Consider the following 24,076-nt stretch of genomic DNA (forward strand, 5'->3'; position numbering starts at 1 on the left):
TCCTCCTCCTCCTTTCCCCAAACAACATACACGTTCACACGTTTGTCTCTTAAAAGTCTGCATCTCACGCCTCCCTCACTCCCTTTGAGCCCCTCATGCGCCTCCGTGCTCACATTCGTTGAGTGTGCCAGTTCCCGTGTGTGCGATTGCGCACTCCCCCCTTCCTCCCTTTTCCACTTGGTCTCCCACTTCGCTTGAGTCTAGGCCACACGCACGATTCCACCCGCCACCCCGCCTCCCTGCCTGCCTTCAACTCGCTCCGTTTTTTTTTTTTTTGCTGTTTCCGTGAGACCTTTTCTTTCTTTTCTGCGGATCTTGTAGACAGTCGTGTCGCCAAGGGGCACGTGTGCTGTGATTGTGCGCTGCTTGCCATTGTTGATCCCACTCGACTTCACCCGTCTCTCCCCCTCGCCGCAGGCTGCCTCTCAACAGATTGTGGGGATTTACATGGCGCACCTGTACGTGAGCCACTCTGCTCCTCCATTGGCACACTCAGCCACGAAGGAGGGACCCGCTACGTACCTGGATCAGGTCGTCGGCGCTGCCGCGAAAGACGTCATTTCCGGCCACAAATCTGAACGCTCGGCACGGGCTTCTGTGTTTAACCTGCCCAGTGCCTCTGCGAGACGGTGGTCGCCGTTTACAGAGCGGTGCGGCTTTAAGGGGGCAACTGAAGAATCGGCGTTCGAGTATGCCGAATCGGCTGCAGTCGACGCCGCATCTCTAATCAGCGAGCCCGAGCCGGCTCTACAGCCGCCATCACTTCTGTCCTCATTACCCCAACGAGCAAAAGACAGCCCCAGAAATGCTCCCCCGGTGACGGTGCACCGCAAATGGCCTCGTCAGCGCCTTCTTCCCTCGATGCTGACGCGTATCCGTCATGCGCGCGGGGCAACTTTCGAAGTCGCAGCAGTGACCGCAACAGCGCACCATCCATACGATGACGAGCAGGCTTTTCCATCCACCGCGAGTGCAAGGGGCGTTGGTTGGGCGCGTGCTGTGTCGCTACCGACACTGGTGGAGGCAGTGAAACCTTCGCAGCAGCTACCGCCCATCCGCCCTTCCCCTGCAGTAGCGCCGGAGCCGTGTGCCGCCGCTGCCGCATCCTTCGCCTTTGTGCAGCAGGCCCTGATCGACTACGAAGCACTCTCCCGGCGCGATCTCATAATCGATTTTTACGCCGCCTACCCCACCCAGCCAGTAGTTGCCTTTGAACTACCGCCGCCAGAGCTTGCCGCAGTCGCCCTGAGGACGGTCACGCGCAAGCCACCACCGCCGTTCCTCTCATCTCCATCGACCGGCGAGAGGCGATCGGTGCCTTCACCGAAGAAGGCAACGGCCGCTACGTACCCCAGAGGCGCTTCGGCTGTCCACTTGAGCCGCCTTCGGCTTGTGTTTCCGGGCGCTCTCTGGCCTTTTATCCTCCGCCATCACCGCCAGCTGCTCACCCGCACGCTGAGGCGGGATGTCGAGGCCTTTGTATTTCCCAGTGAGGCGGTCGAGGTCCTTAGCCTGCACGCTGCAGGGGCGGAGATGGAAGTCATCCTGTCTTTAAAAGAGTCTTCTGACTCGCAGTCGAAGATCTCAACCGCCCTTTTAGCCAGCTCCTTTGCAGAATCGTGGGAGGTGTACAACCTGGTGGCGTTCTTCCTTTCGCGGGAGGTGACCCCGACACTACCTCAGTCGGTGGTATGGCCGCCCTGGTGGCATGAAAGCAGCACTCGCGCCAGCACTGCAACGCCGCATACAGCGGTGGACGAGGCTGCGAGTTCCCCGCAACCGACGGCAGTGCCACCACCACCTTCGCCCCCAGTGCTGCGCAAGCACCAGATGGCGCCAACCTTGTTCACACAGGCGTCGCTGTCGAAAATCAGCGCCACTGCCGCGACGTCGGCGGCGCACCAGCCGCTGAAGCTGATGGTACCTTTGCTGTTCCTTGAAAAGGCCTCCGATGCGCTGCGGAAACTCATTGATACCGCGCCCTCACAGCTGCGGCTGGCGCTCCTCCGGGATACCATGTACGCTGTGCCGGATGCGAGCGACGTGCAAGTTCACTCGTGGGCGGTTCAGCCAACCGGCCTCTACGTCAAGCTTCTCCTGCGCTGTGCGGATGGAAACGGTGAGCACGTGGCGTCCGACTCCGAGACGGCAATCAACCGCTGCTCGTTCACCGAAACGTGGGACGTTATTCGATCCTACACCACCGGCCTCGCATCCTTGGCCGTCGAGGTGCCTATTGTTGCTAAGCGCTGCGCCTCAACGCCGAGGACCGCCCCCGCGTCGCAGCAGGTGGACAGGAGTATTATGACGACTGCTTCCACCCTGGCGACTACCGTGACTGCGGCCACGCCACAGTCGGAGTTGCTTGTGCGCTCCGCCTCGCCGTGCACAGAGGAGGTGCGTCGACCATGGTTGCTGTCTGAGGATGCTGTGCTGAACGCCTCTGAGTACGCAAACAGCGAACGGCATAGTGTCAGCACCACCAGCACTGTTTACAGCTTCATTGCTCGAAATGGTGCCATCCTCAGCGCTGAATCTTCCTCTGCGAGCGCGAACGAAAGCTTCGGCTCGGAAAGCTCTGTGGCGGCGACACCACGCCGAAAGCGGGCGGTGGTGCCACTGAAGAGGCGCGCCACCACCACGGCAAAGATACGCACGGCTCCAACGGTCGCGACTGCGATGGCACCGGGATGGGTGAATGAGTCGACCAGCAAGTCGTTCCTCACGCAGACATACTCGACGCAGGTGTTGCTTTGCGGAACCCTCTCCGAGTCGAAAGTCAAGAGCATCGGCGCCCCTCGCACGAGCTCGGCCTCAACGCCGACGTCGCCGCTGTCACCTCGGGTGCGCCCAAAGAAAGAGGGCGCCTCTTCAGTGACGGGCGTGCTCGAACGACGACCACAAGACATTGCTGAGTCGGCCAAATACTCCTCCGTGCGACTCACGCCGGGTACAATCGCGGCCGAAAGTACGATGGGGCACCCCAACGCTTACGTGCCCGACTCGGTGAAGGCAAACAGTGACGCAAAGACGGCGAGCAAGTCCCTGCCGGCGTCCTTTCTGTTTCCAACGTTGCTACCCATACCACGGGACTCGTCGGAAAAGCCGGCAGTCGTCGGGCAAGATCAGGAAGACAAGATCACGCAAGCGATGTATGACAGAGAGGAAGAGGCGGCGGCCACTGAGCTACATGATCTGCTTAAGCCACCACTGGAGCAGAAGCCGACGTCCTTGTCACGGCACACGACCACAGAGCGCCAACTGGCCCATCAGCAGCAGCGTGTCAGCTTTGAAGCGAATGGATATGCAGGAGTCACGGACGCCGGCGTCACCAACAAGGAGTCGAGCACCACTTCATCCCCTTCTGAGGACACTGCGATGGCGGCTGACTTAGCAATGGAGAAGGCCGACTTGGACGGCGCGCAAGGAACGCATGTTTCTTCCATGGCGGGGGAGAAATGGGAGGCGCTGCGGGAGCCGTACCCGCTGCAGCTGCAGCGCGCGTTGAAGGAAGACGTGCACACTTTCTTTGGCGCGCTCACGGGCGCGATAGAGAAAGTGATCGTCAGGCGCGCCGACAAGCTCTACGAGGAAGTGATGGGTGCATCAGGTGTGGTGCTGCAGCCGTCCAATCTGGAGCTGAAGGCGGAGGCGAGCGCCGCCGCCCCCACTACCTCATACGTCTTTTCGCCAGCAACCGTGGAGCTCCTCCCAGTGCTGCGGACGCTCCACATGACAGATTTCCACACACAGCACGCTCAGCGCCACCTCCGTCCGCGGAGCTCGTTCGCCGTGTCGTCCAGGTACAGCGCGGCAGAGGCTACCATGCAGCGCCGCGCCGTTCCCATCGAAAGCCTCGTGGATGCCACCGCGAAGGCTGTCACTATCAATCAAGTGGAAGTACTCTCGCCGCTCTCTGCGTCAGTAGAGTCTTCGCCAGCGAAGCGCGGACCAAAGTTTCACTACGAACTCTCTAGCGCCCTGCGGGATCGTCTGCTTGCAGACCGCGGCAATGGCGTGACGAAGGCAGCGATGCATGATGTCAACGCTGTGTTGGTGCCCACCAAGACCGAGATGGCCCTGCAGGCGGTGACCGTCGCTGACGGTAGCTCGCGGCAGGCTGACTTCTCCGTCCCAACAGATGCGCTTGAGCGGTCGCCGCTGCTTCACCGGTGCGCACTCACCGAATCCTCCGCAGCCTGCGCACCCGTGCGGGTGCTGCTTCGTCGCTTCTTTGACGTCCCGGGGCTCACCGACGAAAAGCTGGCAGGCGAGCTGGAGGCAGTGCGCACGCTCTTTTCCGCAGAGACGTGCGCCGTGCTTGACACGCCGGATGATGTGGTGGAGGACCTGCAACTCTCCGGCCACCTCACGGTGGATGCGACGGTGCGGTTGCCGAGCACTAACTCTGTGGCAGAATGGTGCTCGCTGCTGTTGGAGCATGACTACCCGAAGGTGAATGAGCTGCTGCACGAGTCGGCAGCGGCACGAGCGCCGGGGGCACCACCACACGTAGAGGCAAACGTACAGCCGGAGGCGATGCGCTGCAGCACTCTCTTATCCAGCTGCACGTTGAAGCTCCCACCGACGGCCAGTGCGGCGCCGGTAGGGCCAGACGGCCGAGACGCCAGCTCACACGCCGTCTACGTAGAAGGCGACTTGTGGCCAGCGTTAATAGAGCAGCGTGCTGATGTGCTGTGCGAGGCGCTCATCTCAGACGCCACCGCAGCTCTCTCCGCTATCGGGGGCTCGGTGCACAGGGTGAGCGCGTTGCCGTACGCCAACGGCGCGCTTTTCACGCTTCATCTCCACAGCTGCGGCGCCAGGTCGCTGTGCGCGGTGGAGGACGCGCTACAGCAATGCCCTCTCACAGCTGCCCGGGCGCTGTGCCGCCGCTTCGGCGGAACGTCGCGCCACCTCCGCAATCATAACGTAACGGACACCATGTACAGAGCACACCTAGAGGGAAAGGCATGGAGGCAGGTGCTGGAGGAGCACGGTGACCTCCTCGCTGAAACCTTTGAGCGGGAGGCGCTGCAGTGCCTGCGTGGCAGTGAAGTCGCCGCAATGCCTGTCACCGTTGCCGTGACGGGCATTGCGGCGAAGCCGGACGGGATCACGATCGCGTACGATGTAGCTAGCACGACGGTCTGTGCTGACGTTGATCGAGGGCGAGTGGGGCACGCGATCATCGAATACCCCTTCCCTCAGCTGTGGAAGATGTATGACAACTTCATGCTGGCCAGGGAACCGCTCAAGCACAGCAAGAACACGCTCCGGATTGCCCCCCGCCATCTTAGCACAATGCTCGACGTCGCCGAGGTCCCGAACCAACGCCAGTGCTCGCACGGCGGACTTACGCTGGAAATGTCACTCGACACTCTCGAGGCAAACATGGCGGCCATTGTGCCCGATGGCAAGCTCGAGAGAGCAGGTCCGCTGGCTGTCGGAAGCAAAGCCGAGATGATGAAAGGGCAGAAGGTGTACGAGCTCAATTACTTGTCAGCTCCAGCCGCGGTGTCGGCGCCTCCAGTCGCGGAAGTGCCGCGGGAGGCTGCTGTCGTGCTTAGCGCGCGGGCCGCTCTAGTGGACAGCGCGGAAGCGACGGAGACGCCTCCAGCGGCAGCCGTAGTGTCCAATGTGCGCGTTGTCGGGTTGGAGAGAGACCGCATGGAGGTGGATACACGCGTTGCAAACCAGCCGCCCCCACTCCCTCGTCTGCAGACATCCTTGCCACAGCGGAGGGAGCCGAGGGTGCACCAGCAGGAGCAGCAGCAGCAACGGCGGCACGACGGGCAGAGACGTGTCAGGGAACAGACAACGAACACTTGCGAGCACCGAGCGCCGACGTACGCTGCGACCGTGTCATTCATGGAAACGGAGTATGAGGAAGACGACGAAGCAGATGAAGATGCCGCGTCGTTGGAGAGCGACGGATTCGCTGAGCACACAGCTGCGCTGACGCCTGTTCCTCTGCGCCGCAGCACAGCCGCACGGACGGTAGGCTCGGCCCGCGCCGCGCCAGTCTCTACCAAGGCGGCTCCCGTCATACGCATGCCCGTGACACCGTTACCGCCTTTGAAGGTCTTCAGCAACGCGGCGTCGGTGGAGCGTCGCACGCCGTGGGCTGTCGGACCGAGCGCTCGCCTTCCCAAAACTCTGCAAGGCGTCGCTGCCTCAGCGATCCCCTCCCTGTCGCCCGTCTCCATCCGGATCGCTGCGGCCCCCTCTCAGGTGCCACTGAAACAAGCACTGCGTGCTGCCTCAGCGCCTGCTCAGAAGAGCCCCCTATCGGGTCTCGACTCAAGCTTGGCAGGTGAGGAGCCTATGCGTCTGCCAACGCTTTACGCTGAAGGGGAAGGGAAGATGCACGGCAAGTCGCGGATATCAGCATCGTCTTCCCCCGCACGATCGCTACCTCTCGTGAAGGTCTGCCCGGCGGCGCCGATCACGGTTGTGAACATGCGCATGGAACATCCGCCTAAGACGGATGTGCTTGAGGCAAAGCCGGCTGTTAGCACCATTCCCATACTGAGCTGCCCTCGGTCCAGCGCCCATTGTTACTCAGGTACCGAGACCGCGCCTTGCGCGCTTCTGCAGACGAGCCAGGTCAATACGGCAGCGAGGCACCTCTACACTGCTCCGAAGCTGCCCTCGAGCGAGCCGACTTCACTCTATTACAGCCACTCTCCGCAGACGATCACAGTTGCGTCCTCTTCTCAATACGGCAGCGCGTCCAAGATGCGATCCAGCGTCCTTAGATCCGTGCCCGCGTCACCTCTGCCAACGACTAGGATGCTTCCGCGCCACTCGTCGTCGTTCGTCTTCGTTGCTACGGAACCGAGCCGCAGCCTGCAGAGGTTGCAGGACGACTTTGACTTGATCGAGAGGACGATCCGTGCACGCTACTCTTGCATGCAGCGCGAGCTCATAGCGACGGTCACGGCCGCTCTACCCGGCTTGTAGAAAATGCATAGTGCAGGCAGTATGCGCTGCAAGATTTACCGACATGAGACATTTATTGCTGCTGCTGCTGCCACAGGGAGCGCGTGAGACGATGGCGGACGTTTTTGAGGCGCACATATGCGCAGTTGTTCGTGTGTGTTTGCGTGCTGCTCACGTTTGCTGGTGAAGAGGGGATTGTGTGTGGGTCTGCGCTCCTGTCCCCTTCGTGTATTGTGCTTAAGAATAGGGGCACATGTGCCGTGAGCCGTCGACGGCGCACCGACGCTCCATCCCACACAACTCTCTACCGGGTGCACGGTAGCAATCTGGGTGGTTTGATGTGCACCTCAGCCCCGTTGTGCGTGAGCAGCTGACCTGACGAGGACAAGCTTGGCAAGGACGCACAGCAGTGAGTAGGGGGAGGGTGCCACAATTCCATGCGGCGGCAGAAGCGTCCTGCCGTTTATTTTTTTTAGCGGTGCGTGCGAGTATTCATTTATTATTTGTATCATTTTTTGTCCGGTCGTTTTGTCTGCTCAGCCCTCATCGCCCCTTCTTCCTCGTGCGGCTTTCTGAAACCCTCGGCATGCTGCATAAAAACCTTCTCTTGTGTCTGTCTGTCTACCTCCTTCTTTGTGTGCTGAGCCTTTTCTTTGCCGATATGTGCAAAGGAGGAAAGGGGGAAGGGCGGGCGAGAGCTGAGAATCACGAAAAAGCGGAGGTGTGCGAGAGGTGCTCTCTCCGACCTCTCCCACTCTCCTCTACCTCACTAAGGGTACGTTTTACGCCTATAAATACCCGCTTAGAAACCTTTGTGTGCGTAGATGTGATTGCATTTTTTCCCTCTTTGGTACTGTGCGATACAAGTCCAATGTACACGATAGATATCCCATCATGCGCACATGTGTTGATAAGGGCATGCACACTCAAATACACGCAATCGATGCCGCTCTCTCGCGTCCCCTCCCTACCACATTCTTTGTTACCTGTGCTCGCTTTCTTTTTTTAAGGATGCAAGTGAAAAGCAGCCAAGCCTGCATCTCTCCCTGTATGCGCGTGGGTGCGGGGGTGGGTATGTGCTGTGCTGTTTTCTCAGCATCGGCGTTCTTCTGTTTTTTTTTTTGTGCTTTACTGGTGTTGCCTCTACCACCACTACCACCATCTCCCCTCCCTCCCTTTATCACTCTCTAAACCGTCTCTTTTTTTTCGCGCCGACGTAACTCCTCCTCCACAGCCATCACTACTTGGTGGATGCCAGCGTTGGCGGTCTTTCACGTCGCCAACTCTAAAGGGACACAAACTTTTCGTGCAATGAATACTCATGTCGTCCTTCCGCTTTTCTTGTTCATCCTGCTCCGCATTTTCTTTTTTTACTGTAGCTTTTGCATTTTTTTTGGAAGTTCCGGGGCTACTATTCAGCTTGCTTGAACCCCTCGCGCCACCTGAGCACGGGGATGAGGAAGACACAGGTACCTCGATGCTCCTCCCTCTCCCTCTCCCTCTCCCTCTCCCTCTCCCTCTCTCCTCTTGCAGCACGTGTGCGGCACCGGTGGTCTCTTCTTTTATAAGTGAGCACGTTCAAAATATCTTCTCCTTCATGTACAATATAAACTCGCGATGAGGGGATGTCGTCGCGCAACTGTAATAGGAAAAAGGAAGGCGGACACGCCGCTGTCACTTCTCGCCTTATGGCACATCATCAATGAGGTGCCTCGGAGTGTAAAGGCCGATATGCCGTGGCCCCTCTCCCTCCGTGACCGGGGCTTTCGAAGAATGGCGTGCTTTTGCCTGTATCGACTACACTCGTTCGCGAATAGTCCTCGAAGAGTGCTTCGGATGCTGTTGCTCCGCGCAGTCACAGTGCAAGCCCCCTGCATGTGATCCATCGGATTACCTTCTTTCTCATTCCCTTTCTCTCCATCGGCCACAATCACCTCCACCTGACTTCGCTTTCAACGCAGACACTCGACTGCATGTCTCCGCGCGTGTGCTACTTTGGCGCCTTTTTTTCTTTTCCTTCTCAGCGGCACGACGAAGAACGTGGGACAAGTGGTTGCTCCCCGACGCGGGTCCGCCTGGCTTCCGTGGCGCGGACACCACAACACAGAGGGCGGGCACAAACCCAGCGAACAGAAGAACGGAACAACGCACCGATCGTCCTCACGTGCCGTTGCTCCTCCTCAAGACCACGCACGTCAACCGACTGTGAAGAGGGGTGCTCGAAGATTCTTTTTTTCCCCCTTCCCCCTTATTCCGATCTCTGAGTCGTTGTTGTGTGCCTGGGTATTTTACTCTGGGCGTCTGTGTGAGAGGTGGCATTTGGAGGGTCTCCATCTTCCGGCGGCGGCGACGCGGTTCACGACTTCCGTCTTCTGCGTGGCGTTTCCGTGCTAGCGTTGTTTGGCGAGGCATCGACGGCATTTAGTCGGCATGTGACTCCAGAGGCGCGCACGAATCGAGAACCTTCTCCTCCTTCTGCTGGAATCGATAAGTGCCGTTGTGGCTTGTCTTCGTTCTCTTCGCCCTCCCCCACGTCTCTCTGTGCAGGTAGACGTATCAGTGCCGTCGTTGTGCCGCCCGATCACCCCGCGTGGGCGGAGCGACCAACATCTATAGAAAGAGCGAGAGACACGAAAGGAGTCAATAACGTCTCGTACTCGCCGTCTTAGAGGTCTTTCCTACTACGTTTCCGGTACTGCAACACGGCGTGCTAAACATGGACTCGTCAGCAGAAGCTCTTCCCGCAGCGGCGCACTCATCCAGCAATGGTGCCGCCTCTATTGAGCACGTGTTCGCCGGGCTTGCGTGGGTGCGCGATTTGACCGACGCCAGCCTTGCGGCGGAGCGTGTGCACAACGCATTCTTGCAAGTGGTCTTTAGCTTTCTGCCAGAATACGATCAGGACGACGACGACGACGGCAGTGCCGCACGTCGCTTCGTGACTGCAGCGGAGCGGCAAAAGGAGGAGGAGCGCGACCGCCGCCTCCGCGAGGAGGCGCGTCGCGAGTTGGAGAATCTGCGCAATGAGCCGCTGAGCGACGCCGGCGACTCGGGGCAGCGTAGTGGTGACGAAGAGGATCAGAGATCGGAGGAGGCGAATCTTGCCGACTTTGAGACAAACGAGTTCATGCACTGGATTGAGGCCGGCGCCTCTGACCATTTTGCCGCACCGCGGCACCAAATCGATAAGGAGGGCTTACGCAGCGACCTCGAGTTCAAGTTGGAGCAGACGGGACTTGGCAAGACTACGGAGTCAGCAGTGCGTGCGACATGCCCGGAGCGGCTCAAGGAGGCGCTCGTGGAGCCTCGAGTGCTTCCAGATGGTAGCGTGTGCGAGTTTTCCCTCCAGCGCGAGGTTTACTGGGTGCTGCGTCAGCTGCGCAATGCGGGTCAGCCATTTGCACACAATACGCGCATCTGCGCCCTCGCCAGTCGTCCGCTCGCCGAGATTGTCGACGAGCCGGTGGTGGTTGCGCTGGGCTACGCACTGCAGAAGATGACGGTAGAGCACTATGAGCCTGGCCACCTCATGGTATACCACCAGACGCCCCTGCATCCACTTCTGTGCGCGTTGCTGGAGGGGTCAGTGCTGACCGAAGACGCCAGGCACACCATCGCGCCGGCGTCCTACGCGTACAACGCCACCACCGGCCAGCGCCAGGAGCCGGCCATCGGTGAAACTTACGTCGGATTCGACGCTTTAGCGCGTCATTCCATTGGCGAAGGCGACCCGCTGTGGTACGGCGACCGCCGTGAGCGTCATTACGCCCAGCGCAAGCCGTGCTTCATCGAGCTTGGCCGCCTCCTCGTCCGTCTCGTGGAGTTGAACCGTCTGTTTCTCGGCCTCGAGTACCGTCGTCAGCGCATGATTTCCTCCCTGAAAGACCACCCGGACGCCCGTGTGCAGGATCAACGTACGATCCTGAACTCCCTCGTATTCGAGAGCGCAGTGGAGGCGGACATTTGGCTGACCTTTGTAGACAGCCTGCAGGGCTTGCACGGCACCGACCCCTACCTGCGCATTCGAGAGCTCGGCCTGGAGGACGCCTTTGAGGAGTTCAGCATCACCGGCCTGCAGTATCAGGAGAACCTGCGCTCCAACACGGCAGTGACGCTGTGCCTGAGCAATGCGCACATGAACTTGCGCGACTGGGCCGCGAATGTCGGCCGCACGCTAGCGCGGCCACTAGACGGTGAGCAGATTCTGTCTTTGTTCACGAAGGCGCTGGTATCGCAGTTCTCCAAGGCGCCGGTGCTGGCCAGTATGGTGTTTGATGTCTTCTGCGCCGAGGGCGACCTCATCGTCAGCTACAAGCGTTCGGAGCGTTCGGACCAGATCTTTTCGCTGGCCAGCATGTTCACGGAGCACGCGCAGTACTTCCTGGAGCTTCTCGAGATGGAGCGCAATGACCTCGTGAAGCTATACTTTGTGCTGGATCAGAAACTTGTGTACGACATCCTCAACCTCGAAGGCCTCTACCAGCGCCGCGAGGACACAGATTGGTGGCGCGCGCGCGACGAGGCGATGAGCTTCGTTGTCATTCGCCTGTTGGAGGTGCTTCCAACACAGGTGCGCGCTCAGCTTACCGCAAACGCCGAGTACGTTGTGAGCGTGTCGTCAGCGCAGCGCCTCAGTACCTTCTGTTCACAGGGCCCGTACGCCGCGACCCGGCTTCAGCTCAGCGACTTCGACGGTGCAGCGCGGCTGTGGGAGCCGCAGTGGAACGTCGTGGAGGCGCTCCCCGCAACCAAAGAGGCGCAAGACGTCAGCCGCGTCTGTGCAGTGTATCGCGGCAACAGCGGTGTCACGGCCTTCACCTTCATCGACGAACATGGCTCCGTTTTGGGCACGACGCGTTGGGTGGACTGCGCTGTGTCGACTGTGAGCGGGCGGGAGCGGGCGGTGCTGCAGGCGGCACAGCTGCGGAAGCTGTTCACGCAGTGCCGGCCTACGGTGGTGGCCATCGGCGCCTCCTCCACTGCGTGTCTGCCTCTCTTGCGCACTCTCGAGAACTTTGTGCGAGAGCAGGTTCATCAAAGTACTTTTGTCGACGTGCCCGTTGTGTGGGCGAGTGTGGAGGTGCCACGGTACTACAGCGTCACGACGTATGCGCGGTTAGAGCTGCCACAGACAGAGAACATTGTGGTGACGAGCGTGGCTCTCGCCCGCTACGTCCAGGACCCGCTGCAGGTGCTGTGCTCCTTGTTCGAGGGCGAGCAGACAGCGCTGCAGCTGTGCCGCACGATACGCATCTCAGCCTCGCACGACCGCCAGCTCTACCAGCGTCTGGCGTGGGAGATGAGCCTGTGGGTGGCGGCGGTGGGCCTCTGGGTCAGCGATATCGTGTTCCGCCCCAACGCTGCTGCGACGCTGCAGTTTGTTCCAGGCCTCGGTCCTGCCAAAGCGCGTGCGTTGGCCAATGCCATCCTTCACTCCGACGTTCCGCAAAGTCGACGGCAAGTGGAGCAGCTTCTGCAACCCTACGGGGCCGCCATTGTACAGAACGCCGCGCCGGTGCTGCGCGTTCGCTCACCGGAGCAATGCGACGCGGAGCTCCCGTGGCACCCTCTCGATGCAACACTGATCCCGTCGCAGTGGTACACGATCGCTTGCATGGTGGCAAAGGCAACCGCCTCCTCATCGACGCTGCCGGCAGAAGTGTTGCTAGTGGGGTTGCTTGGAATGACGCAGGAGGAGCGCCGGGCTGCGCTCTACCGCGTCGACGTACCTTCTGCGGTTGCCAAGGTCAAGGCGAGTGCCGCGGCCCTGGCCGACGTGGGTCGTCGTGAGGTGGAGCTTGTCGTGGATGAGCTTATTGCGAATGGACGCTCCTTTGCGCGCCGCCCGTACCGCCGCCTCACGAACGTCGAGTTCATGAGTTGCATTACTGGCATCACGTACCTCTCCAGTGCTGACATCAACGCGCTGTCTAAAGGGGCTGGGGCGGGAAGCGGCAGCGGAAGCCGCGGCACCTTCGTGGTGCGTGAGGGCGACTACGTCACGGGTAACATAACCAACGTTCAGGGCGGCTCCACGCCTGGCATCCGCCTTGCCACCTCGCGCGGCGTGACCGCTTTTATCGCGGCAGTGGATATCCGCGACGAGGCGATGCGTGTAGACCTTCTCGAGTATATTCGTCGGTCAGAGCAGCTGCAGGACTGGAAGCGCCACGAGAACGGTGACGCGCGGCCACTGGAGCGGGTGGAAGCGCCTGTGTGGCTTCGCCGCGGCGCTCTCCTGCAAGGCACCGTACGTCGCTGCGTCTGGGCACGCTGTGAGCTGCACCTCCAGTGGTGCCAGCCACGCGAAGAGCTGGCGGTGTCAGGCGACGACAACGGCGAAGGGGAGACGGCCATGCCGTCGTACGGCAACATGGAGCGCGGCGGCGCCAGCAGCAGCGTGAACTCGCTGAACACGGCGCAGGTGGAACAGCAGGTGCGTGTGTTCGCGACTAAGATGTCGCGCCACCCGCTCTTCCGCGACGTTTCCAAGAACGGTGCGGCCGACATGCTACGCGACAAAGAGATTGGCGAGTCGCTTCTGCGCCCGCGCACCTCAAGCGTGCATCGGGTGGTGTGTGAGGTGAAGGTCGGCAGCAACGCTACGAACCATTGGGTCATCTCTGAGGAGCGCCGCGCGAGCGGCCAGTTCTACTACAAGGTCGAGGATCGCGTCGTGGACCGGCAGTGGGAGTTCACCGACGTGGATGACTTCCTGTGCAACTTTGTGGAGCCGATGGTGAAGCTCATCCAATCGATTCGCGCGCACCGCCGCTTTGAGGACAGCACCGAATACGTACAGGCCGCCCTCGACGCTCAACGCGAAGTGAGCGGCGGCTTTGCCTACGCCTTCGCCGAGACGGAAAGCAAGCGGCACCTCTACCAGGTATACTCGAGCGGTGGCAGCGAGACGTACCACTTTCCCCTGCACATCACGAGCGAGTTCATCTACATTCGCCTACCCTTCTTCCACGATGGGAAGGCGAGCAACAAGTGGGTGCCGTGCAAGAGTGCGGAGAAGGTAAGCGAGACCGTAAAAAACTACGCTCGTGCGATGAGCAAGCGGTCAAACAATGGTGAGCCACATTAGTGGCAGACAAAGAATACCGCCAGGTCTACGTGCGTGTGCTGTGCACGCAGCGGTTGGAGGGCAGCGTAGGCAGAAGGCGTGGGGAAATAAGGTAAAGGAATGAGGCACATGTGGTGGGTCACGGTTGTGCCTATCCCCTGCATCAAGAGCCCCTGTTATGGCATCGCGGGGAGTCGGTGAAGTCTCTGGTTAGTTCAGCGTTCGAGGGTGATGATGGCGGTGGTTCTGTGCTCCACTGCGGACGCTTGTGTGTCGGGTGTTTGTCTCGGTTTTCTGTGTTGCACAGGTCCGTGTGTCGTGCGTGCGCGTCCGTGTCTGCGTGTGGATGAGGGTTTTGCAGGTGTCTCTCTATTCCCTCCTCGACGCTGACCTCGTGTTCCTCCGTCTTCTCTTGTGTGCTCTGTCCGTTGCTGTGCGTAAGGTAAACCCGCCCAACTCCTTGCTTTACTAAAAGCGTGCCCATGCCCTACCTCGCGCCACCCTGTCCCAGGCCGCCGTGTAGCTGCCAGTTATGATGGACGCGGAGGTGATGGTGCCGGATTGTGTCTTGTGCACACTGCAGCAACAGTGCTGGCTGATCTGCCGCTGCTCGTCGACGCGACTAGCTTCAACTCCGCCACACAGAGTGTGCTGTGCCGGTGACGCGGCGGCACTTTACGCTCAGTTTGTGGAGAGATTGAATGCGCGACGCATCGCGCCCTCCTCGAGGCACACCCACACGCCGACGGGGATCGTCTGCAATTCTTTCGCTCCTTCCGTCCTTCGACTTGCCCCTCCCCCCGCTCGCTTCCACGTTTTTACAGGCGAAAGTACTCAACGCCCGGCGTGCACAGTCCCACACTCACCAGCAGCCGTGCTCTCTATTCTCCCGTGCACCCGTTATTGTGTGTGTGTGTGTGTGTGTCTGGAAGGGGGTGTGCAGAAGGGCGAATAGCGTAACAGACAAGCCGCGTGCATTCCTTTTCTTTGTTTGTTTCGTTGTGGTCACTGCATTGCATCTCGGTCCCGCCACCTGCACGCCATCGGAGTCGTCTCACCTCCCAGCCTTCTGGCCCGCTTGATTTTGCTCATCCCCTCCTCTTCGTTCCTTTCCTTGTGAGCCCCGACACGTGGACACAGGCGAATGCTGCGGCGGGGTCTTCTACGTCTAGTGCGTGCCTTGTCAGCGGATGCGTCGCTCGTTTCGCTGCCGCGGAACGTGCAGCGCTGCGAAGTGTTCCGCAATGTTGTCTCACTAGATGAGGAGGAGCTCATTTACGCCGAGCTCAGCCGTATTCTGCAACGCGAAGGACAGACGACCGTCTGGAAAGGGTCTACGCCGGAAGACAAGGTCATCAAGCATGTGTACCTGGAGATGTTCGGCACGGAAAAGGAATTCACTGAGGTAAAGAACTGGCAAAAGAGGGAGGTGCGCCATCTACCGGGGTTTCTGTGGTCGCCGACATTGCTGCGCGTGCTGAGTGACGTGGCGCCGCCGCTGATGGGTGCAATACCGGATACGGCGCGGGTTGTAGAGCATCAGATCCCCGGCTACGAGATGCATGTCGAGCACCCCACCGTTGGCACTGGCTTTCTTTATCTCAATCTGCTGAGTGATACCGTGTTGGACTTTGACGACGAGAGCACTGGACGGCGCGGGCAGGTGCTGCTGCCCTCTCGCGCCCTAATGTGCGTCTCCGGCGAGGCACGCTGGGGCTTCCGCTTTGGTGAGAAGACGGAGGAGGTGCACACGTACGTCGCGGCCAACGGAACTCGCAGACGGGTGGAGACCGACATGCGCCTCAGCGTGCAGCTGTGGAAGCTCAACCCCGATCTCCTCGACGGGCGCCTCTTGCAGGAGAGGCTCGAGGAGAGTATGGAGATGGCTGGCAAACAGCTCGCGGTGGAGGTGGCTAAGCGCGTCGAGCTGGAGAAGGGCTGTGAGGAAGATGCGGCAGTGCTGCAGCCGCCTGACGTGCAGACGCCGTCCCTCACCGCTGCCGTCGATCCGCAGCGCCCGCTCAACACGTTTTTGGCCGCGGCAATGGAGAACGTGTCGGGCAAGGGTGTGCTTGGCGGTGATCTGGCACAGCCGGGGGGTTGCTTGGCTTCCGGCCAGGCCGGTGCCAAGAAGACGATGGGGGATATTCGCCAAGACTATGGGCAGTACAAGCAGCAGTTCTCCAAGGTGTACGGTATCCTGCAGGACTTGAAGGTGATGCAGGACTCCGGGCAGCCGATCAACGACCTGTGGTTGAAAAAAAAGATGACGGAGTCGTCCTCGGTGGACGCGGAGAAGGATCGCGAAGACGGCTTCGATGCCTCCAACATCGAAGGAACGTGGGATAAGGTCGACGCCAAGGCGCGCTTCTATAAAGCGAAGCTGAAGGCCATGGACTACGACGGCACCGCCTTCCTCAACTCTCGCATGCCTGACATCTCGCAGGACGCCCCACTCGACATGCGCAGCACGATTCGTAAGATGGCCCCCCATGTCAAGGATGGCGACAAGATTCTCGCCAGCCTCCCCAACTCCGGCTGAGGGTACACGTCTCCCTTTCATCTCCCCCTCTTTGTGCATTCTGCTATGCAACATTTTATTGTAGTTGTCGCCATGAGTGGTGCGCTGCTGTGATGGCTCCTCCGACAGTTTTCCCCTTCTCGCTCCCTCTTATCGATCTCCTCCACGCTCTACAAACCTCGACATGCCGTGCTGCCCAAACTCCGTCGAAGGGGTCAACGCTGAAGCGGAAGCGCCCAATCTGTAAAACAAGAAAAAATATCTGTGAGTTTATCTCTGTGTGTGTGTGCATGTGCGTGTGCGGCCATACACAAAGTGAGGGATGCCGCGCTCGAGTACATATTCTCACTCTCTCGCTCTCACGAGTGCCTCTGTGTTCACGTGTTGGCTAATTGCTTTACTGGATGGGTGGCTTCAGCCCCCTCTCCCCTCCCTACTCACCGCACTGCATCCTTTGCTTGTGGTATCTCGCTACACAGAGTGTCCTCACTTATCTCTCGTATTTCCTTGCGTTCTCATGCTCAACTCGATAGCCCGAAGCTCAGAACGGCAAGTCGTGCAGCCGTCACCTTCCACTCAGACACACACGCACACAACAGCCGCGCGCCTCTCTTACAGGCGTCACCATATCGTTGCGCCCACATCAGACAGCTGTTTGCCACCTCCCTGTCCCCTTCGCGACCATCATCCACCCGACCCCACCCAGCCCGACAATCTGCACGCACATGCGCACGAGTTGCCAGCGTGAGTGTCACCGCCTCATCAAAAGCGTCGAAACGGGGGGAGGCGAGAGAAGCGCAACAGCAAAAAAAAACTTAAACGCTCGCACGTTACTCTGTGAGCGATGTCGAAAAAACTGCTCAAGGCATCGTCCAAGACGCCGTCTAAGGAAGTGGCAGCGAAGTTCCAGGTGACGCTCGGACAAGTCGACTGTGCGCCGTTCACCTTCTCCGATGCGGAAGACGCCCGCGTCTACGCTGAGGTGGAGCAGCTGCTGGAAAAGCTGCAGTCCAACACCACCATCGAGGCGTTTGTGACGGTGCAGCGCAAGATGATGGAGCTGGCGGCATATCCTGCAGTTGTGGCTGTCGTTGCGGGTCGCTTTCCGCTGCTCTTCTCTGTGCTGGCGCGGCTCGAGCAAGACCTCGGCGTCCCTCACGCAGAGCCGATGAGCGTCGCGGGAGTCGGATGGGACGTCTGGTGCCGCAACACGTGGTTGGCTAACGCGTGCGCTGTGGAGGACATCGGCGACCAGGCGCTGGCCACCATCGCCTCTCTACCGCAGCTTTTGCGCAGCATCGAGAGGGATGGTGACGACACTGTAAACGAGGTTTGGTCGGTGCTGCATGTCCTCTCGTGGGCACTGCGCTGCTCAGCAAACGGCGGCTCCGTCGCGACACTTCTGGAAAGCTGCGAGGAGTTCTGGCTGCTAGTGGGGTCGGAGGTGGTAACGGCAGGACGACACGTTGGCGTGCAGCTCGTCCTGCTGGACATCCTCAGCGCCTTGGCGCTCCACGTCGCTTTCTCAACGACACTCCGCAAGCGGCTCCTGGCGCTCGTGGCGGAGCTGACGCAGCTACCACTCCCTGTGCACTTTCACACAGCCGTGAGGCTGTACTATGGATGCGCGGTCATCGAGCAGGAAGACGAGGGGGCCGCCGTGGAGAAGGCGCACGAGCAGCTCCGCTATGCTTGGGCGCAGCTGACACAGCAGTCTGCCCTCATACCACCTGCGCTGCAGGCGGCCGAGTGGATTGTTGGGGCAGAGGTGAAACAGCGCCTAGAAACCGCCAGGCAACTTCATTGCCTTCTCCGCAGCAGCTGCAGCGGTACCGTCCCCGACGTGAAGTCTGTAACGGCATTTCACAAAAAGGCATGTGAGCTGCCGGCGGCCCTTCGTGCCTTCTGCGTACACGCGCTTCCCGGGAACCCGCTTCTGTGGCTGCACCGGGCCCTCGTGAACTCCTCGAAGGCGCCCCTCGTCGCGGCGATCACCGACACACTCGCCGACGTCGTGCTCGACGCGGCGCACGAGAGTGAGGCAGCCGAGACGACGGGCGCCGGGCACGCGCGAGTCGGCAACAACGCGTACGTGCAGCTCTGCCTACAGCAGCTGTGGGTGGGCGGAATGAGTGTGTCGCTGAGCGCTCTGCTGAACCGGCGCAACTCGGCCATCACGGCGGCTGTCATGCGGCTACTGCAGTGGATCGCCATCCGCACCTCACATGAAGGCTCAACGCGGCGTGTTTTGCTTGGCACCCCTAGCATTTCTCTCATTGTCGACGTCTTGGCCGGCATTGCCAAGAGCGATGCAGTTAAAAGGGAACTCAAGAAAAAGGCAGTGCGGGCTGTGGTAGAGAACGCTTTCTGCCTGGTGTGCGCGTTGGATCACGCAGAGCTGGCGAGCGTCTTCAACGACTCGCTCGTCGTGTCTACCAGCACGCTCATATCCGAGGGTAAAGACGATCCCAGTCTCCTGCACCATGGTCTACGTGCGCTTGCCCACCTCGCCGCTGCCTTCCCGATGGCGGCGTCGATGGCCCTAGACTTTGACTTTCTCGCCGAGCAGTGCGCCATCGCAGACTTACCAGCGGTTAGCGATGGTGCCCTCATCGTGGGCTCGCTGAATGTGATGAGTGCCATCGTTGCCCAGCAGCCAGCCGTGGTTACCTTTGAGTGGATCGAGGCCCTGCTCGGCATTCTGCAGAACCTCGACGGGTGGCGGCGTAACGTGCCGGAGCTGGACGTCACTCTTTGGCGATGTGTGCGGCACACCATCGAGGCCTCCGAGGACTGCAACGAGTACCTCTTCACGGAGGAAACGCACAAGGTGCTTCGAAACGAGCTGGAGAGCATGAAATGCGAGGGCGCACGTCTTCGTGACGTTTTGCCATCCCTTCTCGCCATTGCCGCCCGCATGCAGCCTTTTGAGCATCCGCGATTGAACGCCACGACCTATGAGGCGATCAAGCGCGTGCCGGTGGCGCAGTGGACGGAGGACATATGCGACGGTGCCCTCCGCTTCCTTGTCGCATCGTGTCCGTCGCTGGACTCCGACAAGGCGGATGAAGCTACTGCGCGGCGTGCTGTCACGGCGGCCGCGGCCGTCCTCTACGGGGCTGAGCAGTCACATGTCCGTCTGCCGGCCAGCGCGTGTGAGAATTTTGTGCGGGGCCTTTCCGTAAAAGGCCTCGCCACTGACGCTGTGACGGCGCTCTTCGACCTGGCACACGCCGCTGCGGCGGCGTTGACCGCTTCAGGCGCTGCGATGGCAGCTTGTGAGGCAACGATGCTACGCAGCAGCCTTCTGCCGCTTCTCCACAATCTGTTTGCCACATGCCCAACGGCTCGATCGCCGGCTGCAGCGGAACGCGCTCAGTGCCTGTGCAGCGTTCTGGCGGGTGCGCAATCGAGCGCGTGCACGCCGCAGCTGCTCCAAGCCGCGCTGCTCCTCGTGGAGGACACTTGTGCCAGCATGGACGCTGCTGGCACAACCCCGGAGAGCATCGAGATGCAACAAGTATGGACGAGCCTGACGAACATCGCGCATCAGGCAGCCAGCAAGGAGGGGGACGAGGCGTGGCTTGCCGTCTTGAGCCGCGTCTACGCAGTCGCGCATACCCTTATTCTCATCTCCTCCGCCGTGCCTATCTTGAGCGAGTGCGACCCTCGTGTGGACTTCGTCGGCAAGTGCGGACTGTTGCATGTGTCCATGGCGGAGGGCGCTGCACTGCTCCAGACGGTGCTCCACTACGACGACGCGCGTGCTAGCCTGCGGCGGGACTACGGTGAACCTTACTCAGCCGCGCTCCAGCACATCGCAGACCCCACTCATTACGCGAGCGGGTTGGTGCCGCTCTCGCTACAACGGTATCTGAAGGAAGTGACGCAGTGCTGAACCGCTGCAATGCTGCGACCGCCGCAGTGTCTGTGTGGCGTTGTAGCTCCGATCCTGCCTCCTCCCCCGTCTATCATCATGTGAGCAGCGACTCCTTCAAATGCAGAACACTCGATAAGCACTCCTCATTGGACCTAATATGTTCCTGGTGGTAGGTGCACATGATGCAAGCGGGACTTTTGGGGTGGGGGCAGGGATGCTCAAGCGCCGCCGAGAGGCCCACTGCCAACTCTTTTCTGTGTGCCGGGCCGTCGATCTCTCACCCCTGCGCGCCGACGCGTCACCCACACACACAAATGGACGGGTGCGCACAAGGGCAAGGACTGCACTGCGTTCATGTTCGGTAGAAATCGAGAAGGGAGAAGTGCGTGCGACCCGGCCCAAGGGCTGGCGCCCCTGGATAGCCTCACGCGCCTTCTCGCTCGCCTTCGCTTCATTGTGCTGGATTGCTGACAAGAGAACATGCCGGAAGTGCAGAAGGAGGGTGATTTAGCACTTCTTTATCTATGCGTGCACGGCGGCGGCAGCGGCCGACGCAACCGCTTGCCTCCATCCATCACCGATGCTGTGCAACGAGGGACGCTGTGTGTTGCTCTGTTTAGCTTGTGCCGTCCCCTCTCCTCCCACTTTTCCGCTACCCGCCGTTTCGTGCTCTCCTCCTCACAAAACCTCCCTCTCCTCTGTATCTTGGTCATCCCAACATACACAGCGGGAGAGCCGCCTGTGGGACGCTGTCCTAAAGCGCAATGGCAGAAGGCGCCGCTGCTGTTGGCGGCGCCGGCGTGCTAGCGGTCGCTTCACAGTGGCGCGGCTGCTGTTACCCGATTCTGACCTTCCTGCACGTCCCGGGAAAAATGACGAAGCCTCTGTGGCTCATGATGGGCACCGCCTTTACATTTCGAACCCATGAAATGGTCGAGGCGACATACGGGCAGCCGGCAGCCCCGTCATCGCTGCTGCTCACAGCGAAGCACTCTTTTTCGCCGTGGGACTACACAAAAGACGCATCACAGCTGAAGATCCCAAAAGAGTACCAAAAGCCGCGTTTTGTCATTGGCCGCGTGTACCGCACGGATGCAGACGGGAGAGCGGTGGCGGCAGGCGCGGTGGGTCTCCGCCTTCTTGCTCACCACCCCATCCACGACGTGGCTCTACTCGCCGTCGATGCCGCATCGTTGAAGCTGCTGCAGTGCGCTACCTACGATTCACCCGCTCACGCATTGGACTTGGCGCACGAGGCGCTGCCGCTGTGCAAAGAGCCATATCCCGCGGCATCGGATGGACTGCTGATTGGCTTCCGCGGCGCTGGCCGGCTTGGGGAGCTTGACACGCTGGACCCGTCTGTGCTGCAACGTCTGCCGCCACACGAGCGCGAGGCCCTTATTAAGGATCTGCAGGACGTGGAGGGCAAGCAGAGGCGAGCCACCACTACCGTCTCGGTACTGGACGCGCGGGGCATGTGCAAAGGTGTGGGTGATCTCGCAACATGCTATCACGGCATGTCGGGCGGCCCCCTCGTCACCACAAATGGCCAATGTGCGGGGGTGCTGTACGGCCACCATCCGGATGCGCCCGGGTGCATCGGCTACACACCCTGCGCGGACTTTGCAGGCTGGCTGGAGGAGGAGGTGCAGCGGTACAGGAAGCGGTTCGACTTGCATTGATACTCTGGCAAGAGGAGTACGAAGCGAGTTACCGCACCTCCTTTTAATGAGGCGGGCAGAATCACCTTGGGGGTGTCGAGACATTACCAGGGATGTCACGGCCGCCACCCCGTATGAGCGAAGCGAAAAAGAAAAGGCCAGTTTTCTTTGTCGTACTGCGCGTGTGTCCGTTTGCACAAATGGGCAGAGGGGCGGAGAGGAGGCCACGAGCCACCCTATGCACCTAAAGCATGTCATCACAGCAGACACATGCACATACATATGCACAGCTGCGCACCTAAACAGCACAGAAAGCGGCAGGTGACGGGGAGGAACTCCCGTGGCACGTCCCGCTGGGCTTGGTTGGGCGCATACTCGCTCAGCTTCCTCTCTTCTGCCGTGTCCTGCCTTCTGTCTCACTCCCGGCTCCTTCCCGCACGCCCGGGGTTTCTTCCCCGCCATTTCCCACCTCCCTCTTTCTTACCTTTAGCTCCGCGTACCACACACGCCACACACGGCGGCCACTCACCAAATCGATACACCTTTTACTTTGGTCGTATGAGCTGGTGCACAGCTGAGCAGGTGGCAGACCTCATCTCCGTGGCACGCCTTCGCGGCGACGTCGATCAGGCCACGCGCAAGTCGGCCGATTTACGCTTCCTCGATTTGTGTGCAAACGCCGTGAACGCCGGCGATGTCCTCATCCATGTGGCGACGGAGGGTAGCGCGTCGCCTGCGCTGCGCCTCAACGCGCTTCTGGCCGTCGAGACACTTTTCACAAACAAGGGCTGGTGTGAAGGGGCGCAGTTTAGCGACCGCAGCACCGTCACAAAGCGCCTTCTGCACCTCGTCGCTACGGACCCCTACTTCCTGGCGCAGAGAAAGGTCGACGACGGACTGCTGCGGTGCCTCGCAATGATCGTTGCGTTGGAGTTTCCGACGACGGAGTGGCAGGAGTGGGTGCGCCAGTGCGCAGTGAAGTTTGCAGAGGGCGACGCTCGCAGCTGTGCCGTGCTGTGTGCGGTTGTGGCGGAGAGCTACCGAAACTACTGCCTGTGGAGCTTTCTCGCCAACGATGTCGTTGGCTTCCTGCTTCATGCCCAGATCATGACACTGCCGCTACGAACGACTGTCATGCGGCTGTTCCTTGACCTGATGCGCAAGCGGCCTCGCCCCTCTGTCGATCACGAGGTTGCCTCTGCAAAAAACTGCCTGCTCCTCTCTGCCGTAGTCCGGCAGCTCGTGCTGGCGGCGCTTCTGGAGCGTGTAGAGGAGTCGGGGCAGTTGACGGGGTCTTCTTCCGACATCTTCGTCGCGGACTGCACCGCATCCTTCGCCGTGGCTTCCCGGCTCGTCACCGACGCTGAGTCCGCCTCGATCCTCTTTCGGTGCAGCTCTTTTTTTCTTGTCCGTCTGCAGGCCGTCGCCGCTGCCAGCGGCTGCGTAGTGCCCACAGAGCTGCGTGACTTCACGGAGCAACTGCTTGAGTGTCTCATTGTCACCCTGCAACTCTACCCCAATGTGGCCGGCGCCGACTTCACCGCCGACGGACTCCTCTCGTGCCTCATTTACTTTATGATTCGCCCCGGTGCGCTAGAGCGGGCCGACGCAGCGCAGCTGTCGGCTGAGTTGCTGGAGTACTTCATCGACGATGAGGCGGTGCCCCTGGGCTGCGGTAGCGGCGACGCCGCCAATCTGGCGGCGGCCGTGCTGGAGTTGTATCTTGAGCACCATTCTGCGCAGCGGCCTCTCGCCGTCGTGGCACTGAACGGACTGCTGCGTGCGACCCCGGTGATGGACGGGTGTCTCACCGAGGCGGTAGCGCTGGCGCTGCGATCTGTAAGCCGCGTGTACGAGGCCAGCGAGGATGTCGTCGTCGATGCACTGGATGATGCCGTGCAGGTGGAGATGCTCACGCAGGTATCGCAGCTGCTTCTCCGTACCACCGACCCGCACGCGCACGTCATGTTGATCGATGCGCTGACCCACTGCTTCTACCG

At 60.5% G+C, this 24,076-nt stretch overlaps 6 protein-coding genes across 6 annotated transcripts in view; all 6 read left to right on the forward strand.

Moving 5' to 3' along the window:
• Positions 1-447: 447 nt before the first annotated feature.
• Positions 448-6,966, forward strand: LINJ_33_3240 (hypothetical protein, unknown function; the record flags this gene model as incomplete). Its single annotated transcript, XM_001468332.2, has 1 exon — positions 448-6,966. The coding sequence occupies one exon, from the start codon at positions 448-450 to the stop codon at positions 6,964-6,966; it is 6,519 nt and encodes a 2,172-aa protein (XP_001468369.2).
• Positions 6,967-9,661: 2,695 nt separating this feature from the next.
• LINJ_33_3250 (conserved hypothetical protein) lies at positions 9,662-14,035 on the forward strand (the record flags this gene model as incomplete). The annotated part of the gene is made up of 1 exon (XM_001468333.1): positions 9,662-14,035. The coding sequence occupies one exon, from the start codon at positions 9,662-9,664 to the stop codon at positions 14,033-14,035; it is 4,374 nt and encodes a 1,457-aa protein (XP_001468370.1).
• A 1,123-nt stretch (positions 14,036-15,158) lies between these two features.
• LINJ_33_3260 (conserved hypothetical protein) lies at positions 15,159-16,556 on the forward strand (the record flags this gene model as incomplete). Its single annotated transcript, XM_001468334.1, has 1 exon — positions 15,159-16,556. The coding sequence occupies one exon, from the start codon at positions 15,159-15,161 to the stop codon at positions 16,554-16,556; it is 1,398 nt and encodes a 465-aa protein (XP_001468371.1).
• Positions 16,557-17,589: 1,033 nt separating this feature from the next.
• LINJ_33_3270 (conserved hypothetical protein) lies at positions 17,590-20,433 on the forward strand (the record flags this gene model as incomplete). The annotated part of the gene is made up of 1 exon (XM_001468335.1): positions 17,590-20,433. One exon carries the CDS (start codon positions 17,590-17,592, stop codon positions 20,431-20,433), a length of 2,844 nt encoding a protein of 947 aa, XP_001468372.1.
• A 746-nt stretch (positions 20,434-21,179) lies between these two features.
• On the forward strand, positions 21,180-22,097 carry LINJ_33_3280 (conserved hypothetical protein; the record flags this gene model as incomplete). Its single annotated transcript, XM_001468336.1, has 1 exon — positions 21,180-22,097. One exon carries the CDS (start codon positions 21,180-21,182, stop codon positions 22,095-22,097), a length of 918 nt encoding a protein of 305 aa, XP_001468373.1.
• A 537-nt stretch (positions 22,098-22,634) lies between these two features.
• LINJ_33_3290 (conserved hypothetical protein) overlaps positions 22,635-24,076 on the forward strand; it is a gene marked incomplete at both ends in the record, with an annotated part of 3,018 nt that continues 1,576 nt past the window's right edge. Inside the window, one exon of the mRNA XM_001468337.1 lies at positions 22,635-24,076. This exon is cut by the window's right edge and continues 1,576 nt beyond it. Within this exon, the coding sequence (XP_001468374.1) occupies positions 22,635-24,076 (1,442 nt within the window).

The sequence above is a fragment of the Leishmania infantum genome, chromosome 33 (genome assembly GCF_000002875.2).
Source record: "Leishmania infantum JPCM5 genome chromosome 33".
NCBI lineage: Eukaryota > Euglenozoa > Kinetoplastea > Trypanosomatida > Trypanosomatidae > Leishmania > Leishmania infantum.